Source organism: Odocoileus virginianus, unplaced genomic scaffold (genome assembly GCF_023699985.2).
Source record: "Odocoileus virginianus isolate 20LAN1187 ecotype Illinois unplaced genomic scaffold, Ovbor_1.2 Unplaced_Contig_24, whole genome shotgun sequence".
Classification (NCBI taxonomy): Eukaryota; Metazoa; Chordata; class Mammalia; order Artiodactyla; family Cervidae; genus Odocoileus; species Odocoileus virginianus.
Window position 1 is genome coordinate 982,535 of NW_027224341.1, and position 18,598 is coordinate 1,001,132.

General features: G+C 40.8%; 1 protein-coding gene across 3 annotated transcripts in view; it reads left to right on the top strand.

The window, feature by feature from the left end:
• Positions 1-377: 377 nt before the first annotated feature.
• Positions 378-18,598, top strand: part of CEP162 (centrosomal protein 162) — a 103,056-nt gene continuing 84,835 nt past the window's right edge. Inside the window, exons 1-5 of one of the 3 annotated variants that reach the window (XM_070464463.1) lie at positions 378-657; positions 2,506-2,621; positions 11,055-11,166; positions 14,905-15,051; positions 15,379-15,559. In XM_070464463.1, coding sequence (XP_070320564.1) covers positions 2,565-2,621; positions 11,055-11,166; positions 14,905-15,051; positions 15,379-15,559 — 497 coding nt within the window. In that variant the 5' untranslated portion in view covers positions 378-657; positions 2,506-2,564. Of the gene's footprint in view, positions 658-704; positions 937-2,505; positions 2,622-11,054; positions 11,167-14,904; positions 15,052-15,378; positions 15,560-18,598 lie in introns of those variants that run through there. The other 2 variants (XM_020885723.2, XM_020885724.2) reach the window with 2 other exon arrangements.

Below are 18,598 nucleotides of genomic sequence, written 5' to 3' on the forward strand. Positions count from 1 at the left end.
GATGCTCTGATACACTAATATGTAGGGCTTGGGGTGTGTCTATGTATTTTCAATTTCTTGTCCACTAGATGGTGTAACAGAGTCCCTGTCCTGAAAACAGCTCTTTCCTGAAAACAGTTTCATTCACAACGCGCATGCAGGGCGTTGCACATGAAGGAAATCACTTAATATTTTTCAAGGGAAGTTTCCTCTTGGAAGGTAGAGGGCTGAAATAACACGGGAAGAGAAGGATTGAAAGAGATGACAAGCGGCGAGAAACGCTGAAATACTGGGACCGGGGGAGCTAAACTACATTTCCCAGGAAGCCACGGGCGGGCCCGCCACACCGCTCACTCCTGTTCCCGCGCTCACGACCCTGTCGTACATCCACCACCCCCAGGAGCACACGGAAGGCCGCAGAGTCTCCAGTGATGCAGCAGCAGCGGCGGCTCCCACCCGCCAGACCGTCCTGCTGAGCCACGACCACTCTAACCTGCGCTCGCGGAGGCGAGAAGACGCAAGCTGCAGTCCCTCCGCGCCCGCAAGCCACGTGACCAGCTTGCATCATGTGACTCCGCAGGCTGGCGGCTGAAGTCCGTTACCCTGGCAACTGGCTGCGCCCCCCTCCCCCCCCCACCCCTCGGACCTTCCGGGAAAGCGCGGAATTCGGAAGCAAAGGTAGGTGAGGCGTGGAAACCTGTTTCCCGCCCGGTTCAGCAGCGTCCATACTGTGCTCAGACCTGCTTCTTGGGGCCTTGAGTTTTGGGTCAGTCCCCACCTCCGTCCTGACTCTTGCGAGCGCCTTTGTCTTCTCGCGGACGCCAAAGGCGCGTTTCCTGGGGCCGGGTCTGCGGGCGGGATCCGCCTTTGACCTAGAATTTGGGGCCAAGACCTTAACCGCCGCCACCCTGAACTGAACCGAAATGCAGAAGAGGAGGAGGAGGTGTTACTGCTCAGGTTGGCCTAAGTGTTGTCCAGGTCTCCACACCTCCCGCCTCTATAAAAGGAAGCTGGGGTCGGAGCTGCTTCAAGGAGTTACAGTCCATAAGTTGGCGCAGACGCGCCGTTGGATTCATGAGGGGAGGCTGGAGAGAGTTTAGCGTTGCTCGTCACCATTGCATAGTTTTTTGTTGACCTTTCCTCCCTCCGAAGGATGCTTAATTTGTTCTAATTTGTATACTCCACTTTGTTTTAGGTAGATTCTGAGTCTTAATAACTCAGTGCAAAAATTTGCATCTGGAAGCGTCCCCAGTATCAGGAACAGTGTATTTTGCCAAACTTTTAAATATGGATTGATAATGACCTGAATGATAAAACTGCATGACTCTGCCTTTTCCTTTGCAGAAGGAAAACAGTCTTTTGAATATGCTAGTTTTTAAAAGTTTTCTTGAGAAGCCCTGGTTTAAGAGATGTTCATACATACATACATACACACACACACACACACGCATAGATTTAAGAAATATTGTGGAGACCACTTTCTAATAATTGGATATTAAAAATGAAAATGCAATTCTGAACTCAAGTATAATGCACATTGTAAAAGCTGTTTGTTAAATCAATTTTATTAACGAATTAGGACTCTCACTTGGTTTACTGGTCAGTGATTGTACTTAGATGCGAAATCATAAGAAATGCCGCGCAGGAGCGGGATCACTGGGTCGTATGGCGGCTGTAGGGAAGGAGCAAACCGGCCAAAATGATGGCGGCCAGGCGCTCTCACCGCAGGGCCCCTGGCTCTCACCCCACGGTTTGGAAACACATGGTCATGTAAGAGCTGAGGTCACGTATAGTAACCTGTAGAAGCCCCACCTGACAAGCCCTTGCCTCTGCATTGTGGCCGGGGTATGGCTGTGTCTGCGGGCTCAACCCGGCAGAGTACCCTGCGTCAGCTGTGCCAGTCAGGAGAGACTAAATATGTCTGTGGTTCCTTGGGTTCCTCGAGTTTTCTTCCAGCTGATGGCTGGCGATTTGCCTGCCCTGGGTTCAGCAAAGGGAACAGTGAGATATAGCAAGACAGTAAGTTAGATTTTTGGTTCCTTATAAAGAACCGCCATACTGTTCTCCGTAGTGGCCACACCAGTTTACGTTACCACCAGTAGTTTGAGAGGGTTCTCTTTTCTTCACACCCTCTCTAGCATTTAGTGTTTTTAGACTTTTTGATGATGGCCTTTCTGACTAGTGTGAGGTGATATCTCATTATAGTTTTGATGTGCATTTCTCTAATAATTAGTGATGTTGAGTGCCTTTTCGTGGGCTTCTTGGCCATCTGTATGTCTTTGGAGAAATGCCTATTTAGGCCTTCTGCCCATCTTTTTTTATTTTTTTCCTTTTTATGTTGACCTGTAAGTGAACACCTGAAACTAACACTGTTTTCTGTACATCTGAAACTAACATAACATTGTAAATCAACTATATTTCAATACAATTTTTTTTTTAGAGAAATGTATGAAGTTCAAGTCTGCCTGTTTTTTTGACGTGATTACTGATTTTCTTAAAGGATGTTTATTATCTCTTGCCATTTAGTGTTTCCAATGTTGTAAATACTTCAGAATGTTTACTTTGGAAAGTGAGAAGTATTGATAATGGCCCGCTATTCCAAAGAAGAGCTGGATGAAGAGTTTGAACAGTTCATGAAAGAAGTAAGTTTCTATTTTTAGAAGCTATGTTGTAAATACATAAATACATGCATATTTATAAATATAGCTTTCTCACCAGAAACACATTTCTTCAATTCTCCGTTTCACCTGTAAGATACAGTCAGTCAGTCATCAGGCTCTGTCACCTGTCTCCAGAGTATATCTATCATCCGTCTAGTTCTCTCCGTTTTCACTGCAGCCATCCTATTCCAGGGCGCCATTATCTCATTAGGCTACTGCAACAGCTCCTACTTCCTGTCCCAGCGTTCCTTCACCACACTGCAGCCAGCATGGTCTGTGACATAAATCAGACTCTGTTCTTCCAATGTAAAACACTATTCCTTCCCATCACGTAGAGAATAAAATCCAGACTGCTTCCTGGGGCTGACAAAGCCCTAGTGCTTTTGGGTATGTCCACCTCACTGGACTTTACACCATTCCTTCCCATTTTCCAGTCATGCCTTTTTTCTCCTCTAGATATGCCAACTCAATTCATGTTAGGAGCTTTGTACTACTAGCTGTTCCCTCTGCCAGTACTAGGAGCTTCCCTGGTGACTGAGACGATAAAGAATCTGCCTGCCATGCAGGAGACGTGGGTTCAGTCCCTGGGTGGGGAAGATCCCCTAGAGAAGGGAACGGCAACCCACTCCAGTATTCTTGCCTGGAGAATCCCATGGACAGAGGAGCCTGGCATGCTGTATAGTCCATGGGGTCACAAGGAGTCGGACATGACTGACTCACTTTCCATTGCCAACAATGCTGTCTCTTCCTCCGTTCTTTACCTGGGTGGTGAAGATCTCTTCTTAAAAATCCTACCTGAGGGGTATTTTTCCTGTTGACCCAGTAAAAGGAAAAGTAGCCGTCAGGTTCCTTCTTGGTATACCATGTACTTAATTATCCATGTTGCACTTACAACCATTCATTATTTTACTTCTTTAGCTCTGTTTTCTGACTCCCATAAGAATGAATGGTCTATGACATAATGGCTGTATTTTTTTAATTGAAGTGTAGTTGATGTACAGCATTATATTAGTTCAAATAGTGATTCTATTTTCATAGATTGTATTCCATTTAGAGTTATAAAATGCTGGCTCTGTTCCCTGTGCTGTATGATATGTCCTTGTAGTTTGTTTTAAACACAGTAGTTTGTACCTTTTAATCCCTACCCCAACCCCTATTGTGCCCCTCCTCCTTTCTCTCTTCCCACTGGTAACACTAGTTTGTTCTCTATATCTGAGAGTCTGGTTTCTGCTTTGTTATAGTCTTTCATTTTACTTTTTTTTGGTTTCTACACGGTAGTGATAACAGTACTTGTCAACCCTGACTTATTCCACTAAGTATAATACCCTCCAGGTCCACTCATCTTGTTTCAAATGACAATATTTTATTCTTTTTATGGTTGAGTAATATTCCACCATCAGTTCAGTTCAGTCACTCAGTCGTGTCCGACTCTTTGCGACCCCATGAACCACAGCACGCCAGGCTTCCCTGTCCATCACCAACTCCCGGAGTCCACCCAAACCCATGTCCATTGAGTCGGTGATGCCATCCAACCATCTCATCCTCTGTCGTCCCCTTCTCCTCCTGCCCTCAGTCTTTCCCAGCATCAGGGTCTTTTCAAATGAGTCAGCTCTTCACATCAGGTGGCCAAAATATTGGAGTTTCAGCTTCAGCATCAGTCCTTCCAGTGAACACCCAGGACTGATCTCCTTTAGGATGGACATATATATGTATATACTACACCTTCTTTATGCATTCATCTGTTGATTAATACTTAAGTTGCTTCCATATCTTTGGTAGTGTAAATAATGCTGCTATGAAAAATTGGGATACGTTTATCTTTCGAATGAGTGTTTTTGTCATAGGAGATATATCCAGGAGTGGAATCACTATATCATATACTTCTGTTTTTAGTCTTTTGAGGAACCTGCATACTATTTCCATGGTGCCTGCACCAATGTACATTCCCACTAACAGTGTACGTGGATTCTCCTTGCTCTACACCATCACCAGCATTTGCTATTTGTAGCTATTCTGATAGGCTTCACAGGTGGCTCAGTGGTAAAGAACACCTGCCAATGCAGGAGACCTGGGTTTGATCCCTAAGTCAGGAAGATCCCCTGGAGGAGGAAATGGCAACCCACTCCAGTATTCTTGCCGGGAGAATCCCATGGACAGAGGAGCCTGACAGGCTACAGGGGTTGCAAAGAGTCAGACACGACTGAGCATACACAGAGCCGTTCTGACAGGTGTGAGGTGACAGCTCTTTTGAGAGTTTTGATTTGTGTTTCCCTAATTAGCAACGTTGAACATCTTTTCATGTGCCTGTTAGCCATGGGTATATCTTGTGCCCATTTTTAAATCAGATTGGGAGGGGGGCAGTTACATGAGCTATTGATATATTTTGAATATTTACCCTTTATTGAGCATATGACATGTGATTGTTTTTTCCTATCCTGTAGGTTCTTTTCATTTTGTCAATGGTTTCTTTTACTGTGCAAAAGCTTTCAAGTTTGATTAGGTCCCATTTGTTTATTTTTGCTTCTGATTCCTTTGCCTTAGGAGATAGACCCAAAAAAATAATTGCTATGATTTATAATAAAGTGTTCTGTCTATGTTTTCTTCTAGGAGCTTTATGGTTTCAGGTTTTACTCTAGGTCTTTAATCCATTTTGAGTTTTTTTATATATGATGTGAGAACTATTGTTTTACATGGAGCTATTCAGTTTTTCCAGCACCACTTACTTCAGTAAGAGACTTTTTTCCGTTGTATATTCTTTCTTCCTTTGTTGTAGATTCATTGACCATAAATGCATGGGTTTATTTCTGGGCTCTGTTCTATTGATGGATGTGTCATTTTTGTGCCAATACCACAGTGTTGTGATTACCGGAGCTTTCTAGTATAGTCTGAGGTCAGAGAGCTTATACCTCCAGCTTCATTCTTTTTTCTCAAGATTACTTTGGCTATTCAAGGCCTTTAATTGTTCCATATAAATTTTAGGATTATTCTAGTTCTGTGAAAAATGTCATGCATGTTTTGATAGGCATACGTTAAACCTGTAGCTTGCTTTGGGTGGTATATACATTTAATAATAATCTTCCAGTCCATGAACATGAGCTAGCTTGCCATTTCATTGTATCATAGTCAGTTTCCTTTATCAGAATTTTATAGTTTTCAGACTGTAGCTTTCATGGACTTGCCAGGTGGCTCAGTAGTAAAGAACCCACCTCTAATGTAAGAGACAGGGGTTCGATCCCTGGTTCAGGAAGATGCCCTGGAGAAGAAAATGGCAACCCCCTCCAGTATTCTTGCCTGGGAAATCCCATGGACAGAGGAGCCCCGTGGGTTACAGTCCAGGGAATGGAGTCAGACCCGACTTAGCGACTAAACCACAGCCACGTTTTTCACCCTCTTGGTTAAGTTTATTCCTATGTATTTTTTTCTTTTTCATGTGATTTTTAACACACGTAAGGACTATTTTTGTCCATTTATATCTGTTAACATTTGCTTTATATATTTGTTGTAGTTATGTCATGTCTGACTCTTTTATGACCCCATGGACTGTAACCCACCAGGCTCCTCTGTCCATGGGATTTCCCAGGCAAGAATACTGGAGTGGGTTACCATTTCCCTCTCCAGGGGATCTTCCTGACCCAGGGATCAAACCCAAGTCTCTTGCATTACAGGGGGGTTCTTTACTACTGAGCCACTATATTAGGTGCATATATTTTAATGAACATTGTATCCTCTTCTTGTGTTGATCCCTTTATCATTATACAATGCCCTGGGTCTTTGTTATAGACTTTGTTATAAAGTCTGTTTTGTCTGATATGAGCATTGCTACCCCTGTTGTTCTCGTTGTTTCCATTTGTGTGAAATAACTTCTTGAACCTCTCACTTTGTTTTTGTGTGTCTTTATTTCTGAAGTGAGTCTCTTCTGTTTTACTTGATGTTGTTCAGTCAGCCACCCTCTGTCTTTTGGAGCATTTAGTCCATTGACATTTCAAGCAATAGATTTGGTCTTATTGCCATTTTATTGCTCATTTTGGGTTTTGCACTACTTGTCTGTTTTTTTCTCCTTTATGTTTCTTCCTTGTGGTTGATGATTTTCTTTAGTGATATGCTTGTGTTCCTTTCTCTGTAGTATTTGTGTATCCATTGTAAGTTCAAACACATTCTAAAGGATCTGTATTTTTTCCTCCCCTCTCCAGTATTTTGTGTTTTTGTGTTTTGTGTCATATTTTATCCCTTACCTGTTTATTGTAGTTATGTTGATGATACAATTTTTCTTTTCAGTCTTTGTGATAATTTATAAGTGGTTGGTTCACAGCCTTTATTATATGTTTGTCTTAATTAGATTTTTCCTTTCCTATACGTGCTTGCTTCTTATAGCATTTTCTTCTCCACTGAGAGAAGACTCTTCAACATTTCTTTTAGGATCAGTTTAGTATTGATGAACTCTTCTAGTCTTTGCTTGTCTGAGAAGTTCTTCATCTGTTCTTTAGTTCCAAATGATAATCCTGCTGGGTAGAGTATCCTAGGTTTTAGTTTTTTCCTTTTTTAGCATTTTATATATATCATGTCTTTCTCTTCTGGCCTGCAGGGTTGGTTTCTGCAGAAAAATCATCTGATCGCTGGGTGAGGGGAGGAGTGGTGGTTTGCTTGTATCTGAGCCTTTGTTGTTCTATTGTTGCCTTTTAGAATAATCTCTTCCACTTCTAACATTTTAATAACTCTTCAGCTACGATATGTCTTGGTGAGGGTCTGTCTGGATTCATTTTGTTCAGGACTCTCCACGCCTCCTGTACCTGGATATCTGTTTACTTCTTCAGGTTCAGGAAGTTTTCAGCCATAATTTCATCAAATAGATTTTCAACTCCTTTCTCTCTGACTTCTCCACCTGGGACACCTATAATATGAATATTGGTATAGTTGATGATGTCTCAGAGGTCCCTTAAATTGTTTGCATTTTTAAAATTTGCTTTTCTTTTTCCTGTTTGATTATTCTGTCCTCTAAATTCTGCTGTTAATTCGTTCTAGTGTGTTTTTCATTACAGTTGCATTCTTCAGATTTGATTGGTTCTTTTATATTTTCTACTTTTTTGTCAAAATTCTCACTGTGTTCCTCTATTCCTTTTTCTAATTTAATTAACATTCTCATTACTAATGCTTTGAACTCTTATCTGGTAAAATGTTTATCTCTGTTTGATTAGTTTTTGTTCTTTCGTTTGAAGCAAATTCCTCTGTGTTCTCATTCTGCGTAACCTTCTCCATCTCTATGAGATTAGGTGAAGCAGTCACCTGTCCCGTCTTGAAGGGGTGTCTCTTTGTGGGAGCGTCCCTATACAGTCTGTGTGCCCTGTGGCCTTGATGGAAGAGCTGGATCTGACATACGCAGGAGTCCTGTCTTTCTCCAGGTTGTGCTGACAGCTATCATTTTTGTAGGCAATGGGACTAGAGATGAAGGTGTTCCAGCCAGAGCCAGGTGTCAGCCAGGGCTGCTTCTCTGCCCAGTGACAGACACCACCTTATGAGGGTGGGAGCAGGTCCCGAGTTGCTGGGGCAGAAACCCTGGGGGTCGGGTCCCAGCTGGCTCTGTTCCCTGTGTGTACACTCGCCTCTCCAGCATTGCCGTCTTTCCGCAGAGAGGAGCAGAACTGGAGCAGGCGGGGCTGGAGTAGGGCGCTGGCTGTTTCCAGAGTGGTTACCGGATGGCAGCCAGCATTCCTGCAGTGTCAGCCTGCTTGCTCCACCTTGTTCGGGAGTAAGCAAGTGTGTTCACACTCCTCACGAGCAGAGTTTGGGTTTCTCACAGCCGTGCCTTCACTGGCTTTCTAACCAGCTAAGGGGACTCATGTTCCCAGTGTCAGAGCCCAGGGCTGGTTCCCCAAACGTGTAGTTCTAGGCACTCCCCAGGGTGGGTCTCGGAGCCTTCTAATCTGCTTCCTTTTCTGTGTCCCTTCCCTGGAGAGCAGGTCCTGACCTGATCCCTCTTCTTCTCTTCCTACCCAGGTTCATATGGCTCTTCTTACAGCTCCTGCCACTTACCACTTTCAGGGCTCGTCCACGTTGTCGTATCCGTTAGTGCCTCCTGCCTCGTTTATAGCTGGATAATACTGCATTGTGTGGACTGACCACATTTTGTTTACCTACTTATCAATTGATAGACTTTTGAGTTCTTTATACTTTTTGGCAATTATCAATAATGCTATGACAATTGTGTATAATTTTTGTGGGTATATGTTTTCATTTCTCTTGTGTATATACCAGAGGGTGGGAAATGCTGGGTCATGTGGTTTAACCTCAACATTTAACCTTTTGAGGAGCTGCCAGAGTGTTTTCTAGGTGGCTGCACCATTTTACTCTCATCAGCACTTCATTCGTAGTTTTAGGCTTCCAGTTTCCCCATATCCTCATCAGCACTGTTGTTAACTGGGGAACCAGCTTTTTTGTTTTGTTTTTTATGATTGTAACCAGAAAGCAATGTGGAAGATTGTCGTAAGTGAGAACACCTTCTGTGGATTAGACAGCGCCTGCCCGGGCATTCTCCATTTCTTTTATGATCTTTGCCATAACCCTGCAAGGTCGGTGTTACCTGGCCCGTTTTCTAGATGTATAAACAAAACTTAACTTATTTTGAAGTTAAAATTTGAACTCAGATCTCTCTGGTTCCAACAACCTGCAGTCCTTTCATGCTCTTACATAGCCATGAATTTAGGAGGAAAAGACTGAGGCAGGTTATCAGAGTTGGGTAAACAGGGAGAGACCGAAAGAGAGAAATGGAACATTTCAGGGTGACAGTGAAGTTTAAGGGTGAGTGGAAAGTGATCCAATGAAAATTCAGATGGAGTAGAGAGTACTCTTTCTTGCCTTCTCCCCCTTCTTCTTCCCTGGTGTTCAGGAAAGACAGTGAGTTCTTTTTGAACATTTTTAAATGGTGTTCTTACAAGTCCTTGGAGTAGAGCTGTTTGCCTGGCAGGTGGAGATGTGTATGTAATCATCTCAGAAGTTCAGAAAGTCCTTGCATTGCCCTGCTTGGGGGCCCATACAGTGTCTCTGAAGGTGGACAGGTTTCAGTCAGGGAAAGCCGGTTTTGAACCCCAGCCCTGTTATCACTGACGGTAGCAACCTGGGAAAGCTGCGTAACTTCTCTGCGTTTACTGCCCTGTCAGCACATCTCTGCTGGATTGTTTGAAGAGTGAGGTAGCCTGGGTATAGGTCCTGACATAGAGCAGGCCAGTCATTAATAAATGTTAGTTTCTTCTCCAGAAAAAGTGTGTTAAAAGTGAGGGTAAAAAGGACCCAGAGCTGAGTTCTGGGTAAGTTTCGTATTAACAAAAGAGCAGAAGAACCAAGAGCTAGCAGAGTTGGTTAGGAAAGGTCACAGAGATGAGGTGTAGCCTGGAGGAGGTGGTCTGTGAATGCGAAGAGGGTTCCAGGAAGTGAGAGTTGGGCACTGTGTCAAGTCCTGTGGTCTGTCAGGGGGACAGCTGACGGTGGCTCTTTATCTGTGGAGTTTGGAGGCCTTTGGTGACTGAGGAGAGTTGTTTTGGATGGGTACCAGATTTTAAGGAGTTTAGCAATGACCTTGAGAGGTTAGAATATATATAAAAAAAAGTGATGGGTAGAGTGAAAGGGAGATGTAGGACTAAGGACCTCTGCCTCTTTCTTTTGTTTGTTTTTGGTTGCTTTTTAATTTGTTGTTTAGTCTGACTCTTTTGTGATCCCGTGTACTGTAGCCTGCCAGGCTCCTTTGTCCAGGGAATTTTCCAGGCAAGAATACTGAAGTGGGTTGCCATTTCCTTCTTCAGGGGATCTTCCCAACCCAGGGATCAAACCCACGTCTCTTGCATTGGCAGGTGGATTCTTTACCACTGAACCACCTGGGAAGCCCTTTTCTAATTAGAGGAGACTTGAGTGTTCATTCTTTTATCCTACCATTATGCCAGGTGCTGTGCTTGGCCCTGGGGATGCAGCAGTGAGCAGCTTTAGTAACCTGAGGGAAGGAGGGATGGGAAGTTGGGGAGGGAGTGAGATGGAGATGCAGTAGGATCACCTGGTAAGAACCTGGTGAGGAGGGAATGGGCCCCTCCGCAGGTTCTCCTTGGACTGAAGGAAAGGATTTCTCTTCTGAGAGAGGAAATCAGTATCTTAATAGGTGAGTTGAGTGCTAGAGTGGAGGGAGTGAGAAGGGTGGTTTTGACTGTAGGGTCTTCATTTTCTCAGAGGGAGATACTGGCTGAGAGTAAGGGAGGTAGATTGGATTTAGAGTAGGAGTTTGTGATTGTAGTAAGATTTGGACCTAAAGGGTAGAGAAGGAGAAATAAAATTTTTTCACTAAGTTTATTAATCATTGTGACAAGCACTAATTGTCAAGATCTAAGAGAAACATTTTCAGTGATGAATCTGGGATTCAGTAGCTTATATCTGATTTAGCTTTCAGATGATTCTTTTGAAAATTCGAATAAAACACCTAGACAACCTAAAGAAGCGAAGAAGAAAGATACAGTGCCATGGTGGATAACTGAAGATGAATTTGAAAGTGGTGGTAAATACTGCTAATTTTAAATTGTTTGACCACAAGGGGGCAGGCAAGACTTTTGATTCTGGATGTTCTTACTGTGCTGTTTAGGTTGGCCAAAAATTCATTTGGTTTTTTAAGTAAAAATAAAAGACACATTTTTCATTTTCACCAAGAACTTTATTGAACAACATATTCACCATTTTGTTCCACTACTTTCTGCCATTTTTCAGAAAACTTTGTCATTACATCTTCCCCAGATGGAAATGGGGATTTTTTTGAGCAAAGAACTGTTCCAGGTGCCTTTTACAGTCTTCCAGGGAATTGAAATTTTTTCCATTAAGAGAATTTTGTAAAGACCAGTGTAAATGGGCATCCAAAAGTGCAGTGTCTGGTAAGTACAGCGGATGAATCAAAACTTCCCAGCTAAGCTGTAACAATTTTTGCCTGGTCATTGAAGAAACTTGTGTTATCTTGATGGAAGGTCGTGTGGTTTATATTGACTAATTCTGGACGCTTTTTGTCAAGTGCTGCCTTTAGTTAGTCTAACTAGGAGCAGTACTTGTTGGAATTAATTGTTTGGTTTTTCCAGAAGGAGCTCATAATAGAGGACTCCCTTCAATCCCACCATATATACAACATCACCTTCTTTGGATGAAGACCAGCCTTTGGTGTGGTTGGTGGTGGTTCATTTCACTTGCCACACAATCTCTTTGGTTCCGCATTATTGTACAGTATCCACTTTTCATCACCCATCACAATTTATTTTAAAAAGCACTTTTTTTGTTATGTTTCAGTAGAGAATTGCATGTGGAAATACAGTCAGGGAAGTTTTTTTTGCTTAACTTATGTGGCACCCAAACTGATTAACGTAACCAAACTGCTACAAAGGATTTTCAGTGCTTGACTTAGATATTTTAAGTATGTCAGCTGTCTCCCGCATGGTATAACATTTATTGTTCTCAATTAATTTCTTGATTTGATCACTGTCAACTTCAGCTGGGCTCCCTGACCATGTAGCATCGTCAAGCGAGAAAACCCCTGCACAGAACTTCACAAACCACTTTTGACAAGTTTGATCAGTCACGACACCTTCCCCATTCACTGAACAAATCTTTTTTTATGTTTCAGTAGCATTTTTACCTTTCTTGAAATAATAAAGTATGATACACCGAATATGATCTTCAGTATTAAAATGGATATGCAGCAATTCACCAGTTTTGGTAAGGTTTTTTTTTTTTTTAAATGCACCCTGGTATGCCAGCTGTCACAATATAATCTAACAAAATTTTTTCTCATGAAGTTAAAGACAACTAAGCTCTACTAGAGCCATTTTTTGGAAAAAATCAAATGAACCTTTTGGCCAACTCAATATATAAGGAAAATAATACTAATAGTGAATTTTAAGCTTGCATTGATTCTCATATAACTTTATATTTGTTATATAATTGAGAATCTGTATTTCTGCATTTTCAGATTATTTTACATTGAAATAATTTATAATTACTTAGTTTTAGATGGTGAATAATATAGGTATATTTATATGTTTAATGGTAAATTGATTTAAGGTGATTTAATAAGATACTCTGACAATGTGTTAATGTCATTGGATTTGGAAGATTTTAATATTAATAGACCTGTTGATTTTGGTATCACTGTCTGTTAATAACAGTAAAAAAAAACACAAACAAATACCATTGTCTTAATGGTAAAGAACTCATTGATCCTGTCTCCCACATGCATATACCTCTCCCAGAACCTTTCCTAGTCACATTTTTACAATGGAAAAATTACTCTCTTGCCTGTTTCCTTCATTATAGCTAGTATATGTGATACTGCTGAATTCATAAGGATCCCCAGGCTACCTCTGTTAAGTACCTGTGATAACAGAATCTGTGGATCTTTAAGCACTATTTTATGAACTGATAGGATTTCTATAGTTCTTCTTTTTCGTTGTACTCCTTGACCCTCAACAGTAAATAATAAATGTATTTAATAAGGAAATGTTACAATTTAATAGTCATTTCCCTGTTCTTTTTAACACTTTACAGTAAGGAATTTCCTTATTGTAAAATTCAGTGTATTTTTTCATAAATCTATAAATCATGAACAGTGCTAAGGTTTATATATGAAGAATTTTTGTTTTAGAATCTTTCCCCATATTGGTGCTTGAAGAGGATATTATATAGATTAAGTACTATTGAAATAGTTGACAAAAATTTGAGACTTAATTAGCTTTAAAATCTCTCTCCTAGAAAGTAGTGAATTAGAGTTGGGGTATGCCAACTTATGCAAACTCACCCTAAAGGGAAAGAATGAGTCCTAGACCAACACTTAGTGTAACCTGATTAAAGAGACTAAATTTTTTTAAAAGAATGTATCAGTCAGTGGATTTGATTAGTAAGGGGTGCAAAGAATACTTAGGAAGGAAACTTTGACAATGTGCATTTAAACACGAGGGAGAAGGTTTGTCTACCCAAGAGCATAACCTGGTCCCTCATTCATTCATAAGCATTTACTGAGATCATATTGCCTTCTGAGTATTTGGCACTAGTATACAAAGACAAAATATGATTCCTGCCAGCAAGAATGTAGAAGCTTCTAAGGGAGAACTGAACCATCCCTCTTGAGAGGAATGCATTTCTTAAAGAGACACCATTGAACATCAACATTGAACCAATTCTACCTTATAGTTTTGCTTTTTCTTTAAATTGGCATTAAGACAAAATGTTCTGCAGAGAAGGTGAAACTATCTATCTACTGTTATACTCTTTATTATAAATAGCTGAATCAGATCTTGGTTTTGGTTATATTAGTCTCTTGTGAGGTGGGTTAGGGTGGGTCACATCCCTGAGTCCAGCTTCAGAGCCCGGCTGAGACCCCTGGACAGATGCCTCGAGAGCACTTCAACCTTGGCATGCATATTTTCATCTGAAATCTCCTGATTTTCTCTGTGTTAAAGCTATTATTGGACCCATTAAAACCATTATTCACACAGAGCCATAAAATTTGATTCTGAACCCTTTCCAGTAGGACACTAAGTAGGAAATTGAAGTCAGAATTTGTTAACTTACTTTGATAAGGCTTTCTTCTAAGCAAAAGTGGTGTTTGTCTAATCTCAAACTTTATATCATACATTATAGTTATTTTTTCCATATATCAGTTTTTTACAACAATTATATACTGCTGGGATAAAGAAAATTTGATATTGTATAACTTTTACAGTGTTTTCTAATGCTTTTAGAATGACGAGCAAAATCCTTTCCCCAGCCTATGAAGATGAGCATGGTCTGACCATTGACTCCTGCCTTAGGGTTACTTCCTCCAGACTACCCTCACTCACCTTTTTGTATCCTTGCATGTGGCCTGCCCTCCCATTTTTGACCCTTGGACCTCCTTGTTCCCCAGCCTGGAGTTGTCTCCCTTCCTTCCTTCACGTAAGGCAGGAGATATCTTTCAAGTGGCATGGTTTATGTATTAAGTAGTTGCGCTTCAGAATAATTAATTTTTAAAGTCTTGATGCAAATTTTTAAAATATTCCATTGGGTAAGATTCACACAATCAAATAGAATTTTAATTTTCCTTTTGTGAATTTTTCGTCTGGTGAATTTTTATTTCATGTAGCAGATTTAGCTACTGTCCCCTAATATAACTCATATAATAGCATAACAAATCTAAGCTAATTTAACAGTATTACTATGTTGACATCGTGGTCAAAACAATTCTCTTAATGTAAATATCCAACTATATTAAATCCCATCCCAGGACCGTTTGGGACAAATGTAAGCTATTTGAAAACAAAGAAGACTTCTCAGCCTGTTATGGAAACAGAAGAGGAGTCTGCTGAAAGGATTCAGTTTCTTAAGAGCAGTGGAACCTCTATCTTGAGTATTGACAGCTTAGAAGCCAATGGTAAGAATTGTGGGCGATATATGTTGACAGATTATGATGCTTATAATCAGAATTTTTAGAAAAATTAACTCTTAGCTCTCTTGGAGCCTCCTTAACAGAAGTGTATAGACAGATTTAATATCTTCCCTGAAGGTTTAGAATTACACCTCTGAAGAATCCACATAAGCTTATATATTATGAACACAAATCTATGTTTGGTGGTAAGAGAGTAGGTAAAATGTTATAGATTTTTTTAGGTTTTGCTATATAATTTCAATAAATGCAACATTAAAATTAATTTCTTCAAATTGTATTTGTTAATGAAATGTATTTTTGCTTTCTATTTAGAGATAGTTTCTGAGCTTAATCATAGTGTTCTCGGATTGGGGCTGGACACGTTAGAAGAGCAAGAGGAGAAAGAACAATTTTTTGCCAGGCTTGAGAAAGGCTTGACATCGTCCGTTGATTATTCAAGGTTAAATAAGGAATTGGATTCTAATGACTCCATACATTTTAACGCTTTACATAGGTAATGTAAATACAATACAAACAAATCATTAAATAATTTTTGTGTCTTTCTATATTTTTATAAAGCTAGTATATGCATGTAATTAAAGGGGTAAATATAACAGGCAAAATTTAAATCTTATTTTTAATTCTGTTTTCTGTTCATTATTTTGATCAGAGTGTGTGTGTTTATGAGTGTGTAGAACGTGATCGGTATGTATATCGCCTGGAATACATTTGTATTTGAGTCTCTAGATATCTAAAATTTCATGCATGATATACTTTTGAGGTGAACAACATATTGCTAAGTAGACCTAACCAGTAAGGTAATTTATTAAGTCGTCTTCTACAGATAAAGTGAGTCCAGGTAGCTATTAGAGACTCGGGAGGGACTTCCTTAGTGGTCCAGTAGTTAAGACTCCATGCTTCCTACTGCAGGGGACACAGGTTTGATCCCTGGTTGGGAAGCTAAGATCCTGCCTGCTGTGTGGTGCAGCCAAAACTTTTAAAAATAAGATAGGAACAAAAAGGGAAAGAGGAACCAGGGAGCAAAGACAGATCTGGTTTGTGTCCTACCTTTGTGTATGGTTCACCCTAAAGATTATCAACCTAAAGATTATCATTTATCCTGGAAATTCTACTAGCTTACTGAGCTGGTGCCTTGTGCATGCCATAGACCTTTGGCATTCTCAAGATTTGTGTGACCTGATATCTTTAATATCCTCAGTTTTAAGTTTTCCATTTAATTTTGAAAATTATAAATGGAAGTCAGATTACAAGTTTAAGATTTTAAGAACCCCAAACTACAATTAAATTAAGGGTTAGGAAACTCATACCCTCTGGTCATTAGAGTGCCTAGTCTCCTCAGGATACTTGGTTTCTTACAGATAGTGGACAAAACAGTGACTGTTGTGAACTACGTAGAGTCTGAGATTTTTACCCTACTTGCAAACCAGACTGTGGTTTATGGATGCTGACAACTGACAAGGGTTCTTGGGTCAGAAACAAAATGACTGTCTCTTGACAAAAGCAGGACCCAAGTGCCATGTTGATTTGCCTCAGTTTCCCTTGTCCCACAAGGTTCACGGGGTCCATGATGGCTGTCCACCTATGTAGTGGGTTGCTTTACAGGACAGGGTCACTGAGCTTAGGGACTCTACTGCTTTTTTAATAAGTGGAAACAAGCCTGCTTTATGGGCAGAAACGTTGCCTGTCTTTCAGAGTTGATCACTGCAACTCTTGAGAAATGACCTAGGAAGGAGGATCTGTGCCTTATGTTTTTGGCTTACCCAGCAAGAACTTGCAGCGACCCTAATGGCCCATGGTGATTGCCTGTCTTAACAGTGACAACACAGAATAAGCATACACAGGTTTGCTGGCCACAAGTTTTTGTCCCTTTGGAGTATTTCTTAATGTTTCCTTGTTTTTAACAATGTTCTTAGAGATCTCTTCAAGACAGACTAGAGATCTCTTCAAGTAAATTAAAGATACCAAGGGAACATTTCATGCAAAGATGGGCTCAATAAAGGACAGGAATGGTATGGACCTAACAGAAGCAGAAGATACTAAGAAGAGGTGGCAAGAATACACAGAAGAACTATACAAAAAAATCTTCACGACCCAGATAATCATGATGGTGTGATCTCTCACCTAGAGCCAGACATCCTGGAATGCAAAGTCATGTGGGCCTTAGGAAGCATCACTACAAACACAGCTAGTGAAAGTGATGGAATTGCAGTTGAGCTATTTCAAATCCTAAAAGATGATGCTGTGAACGTGCTGCACTCAATATGCCAGCAAATTTGGAAAACGCAGCAGTGGCCATAGAACTGGAAAGGTCAGTTTTCATTCCAGTCCCAAAGAAAGGCAATGCAAGGAATGCTCAAACTACTGCACAATTGCACTCATCTCACACGCTAGCAAAGTAATGCTCAAAATTCTCCAAGCCAGGCTTCAGCAATATGTGAACCGTGAACTTCCAGATGTTCAAGTTAGATTTAGAAAAGGCAGAGGAACCAGAGATCAAATTGCCAACATCTGCTGGATCACCAAAAAAGCAAGAGAGTTCCAGAAAAACACCTATTTCTGCTTTATTGACTGTGCTAAAGCCTTTGACTGTGTGGATCACAATAAACTGTGGAAAATTCTAAAAGAGATGGGAATACCAGACCACCTGACCTGCCTCTTGAGAAATCTGTATGCAGGTCAGGAAGCAACAGTTAGAAGTGGACATGAAACAACAGACTGGTTTCAGATAGGAAAAGGAGTATGTCAAGGCTGTATATTGTCACCCTGCTTATTTAACTTATATGCAGAGTACATCATGAGAAATGCTGGGCTAGATGAATCACAAGCTGGAAGCTAGAATCCCGGGAGAAATATCAATAACCTCAGATATGCAGATGACACCACCTTTATGGGCAGAAGGTGAAGGACTAAAGAGCCTCTTGATAAAAGTGAAAGAGGAGAGTGAAAAAGTTGGCTTAAAGCTCAACATTCAGAAAACTAAGATCAAGGCATCCGGTCCCATCACTTCATGGCAAATAGATGAAGAAACAGTGGCAGACTTTACTTTTTGGGACTGCAAAATGATGCAGATGGTGACTGCAGCCATGAAATTAAAAGGTACTTGCTCCTTGAAAGGGAAGTTATGACCAACCTAGATAGCATGTTAAAAAGCAGAGACATTACTTTGCCAACAAAGGTCTGTCTTGTCAAGGCTATGGTTTTTCCAGTGGTCACGTATGGATGTGAGAGTTGGACTATAAAGAAAGCTGAGTGCCGAAGAACTGATACTTTTGAACTGTGGTGTTGGAGAAGACTCTTGAGAGTCCCTTGGACTGCAAGGAGATCCAACCAGTCCATCCTAAAGGAGATCAGTCCTGAATATTCACTGGAAGGACTGATGTTGAAGCTGAAACTCCAATACTTTGGCCACCTGATGTGAAGAACTGACTCATTTGAAAAGACCCTGATGCTGGGAAAGATTGAAGGTGGGAGGAGAAGGGGACGACAGAGGATGAGATGGTTGGATGGCATCACCGACTCGAGGAGTTGGTGA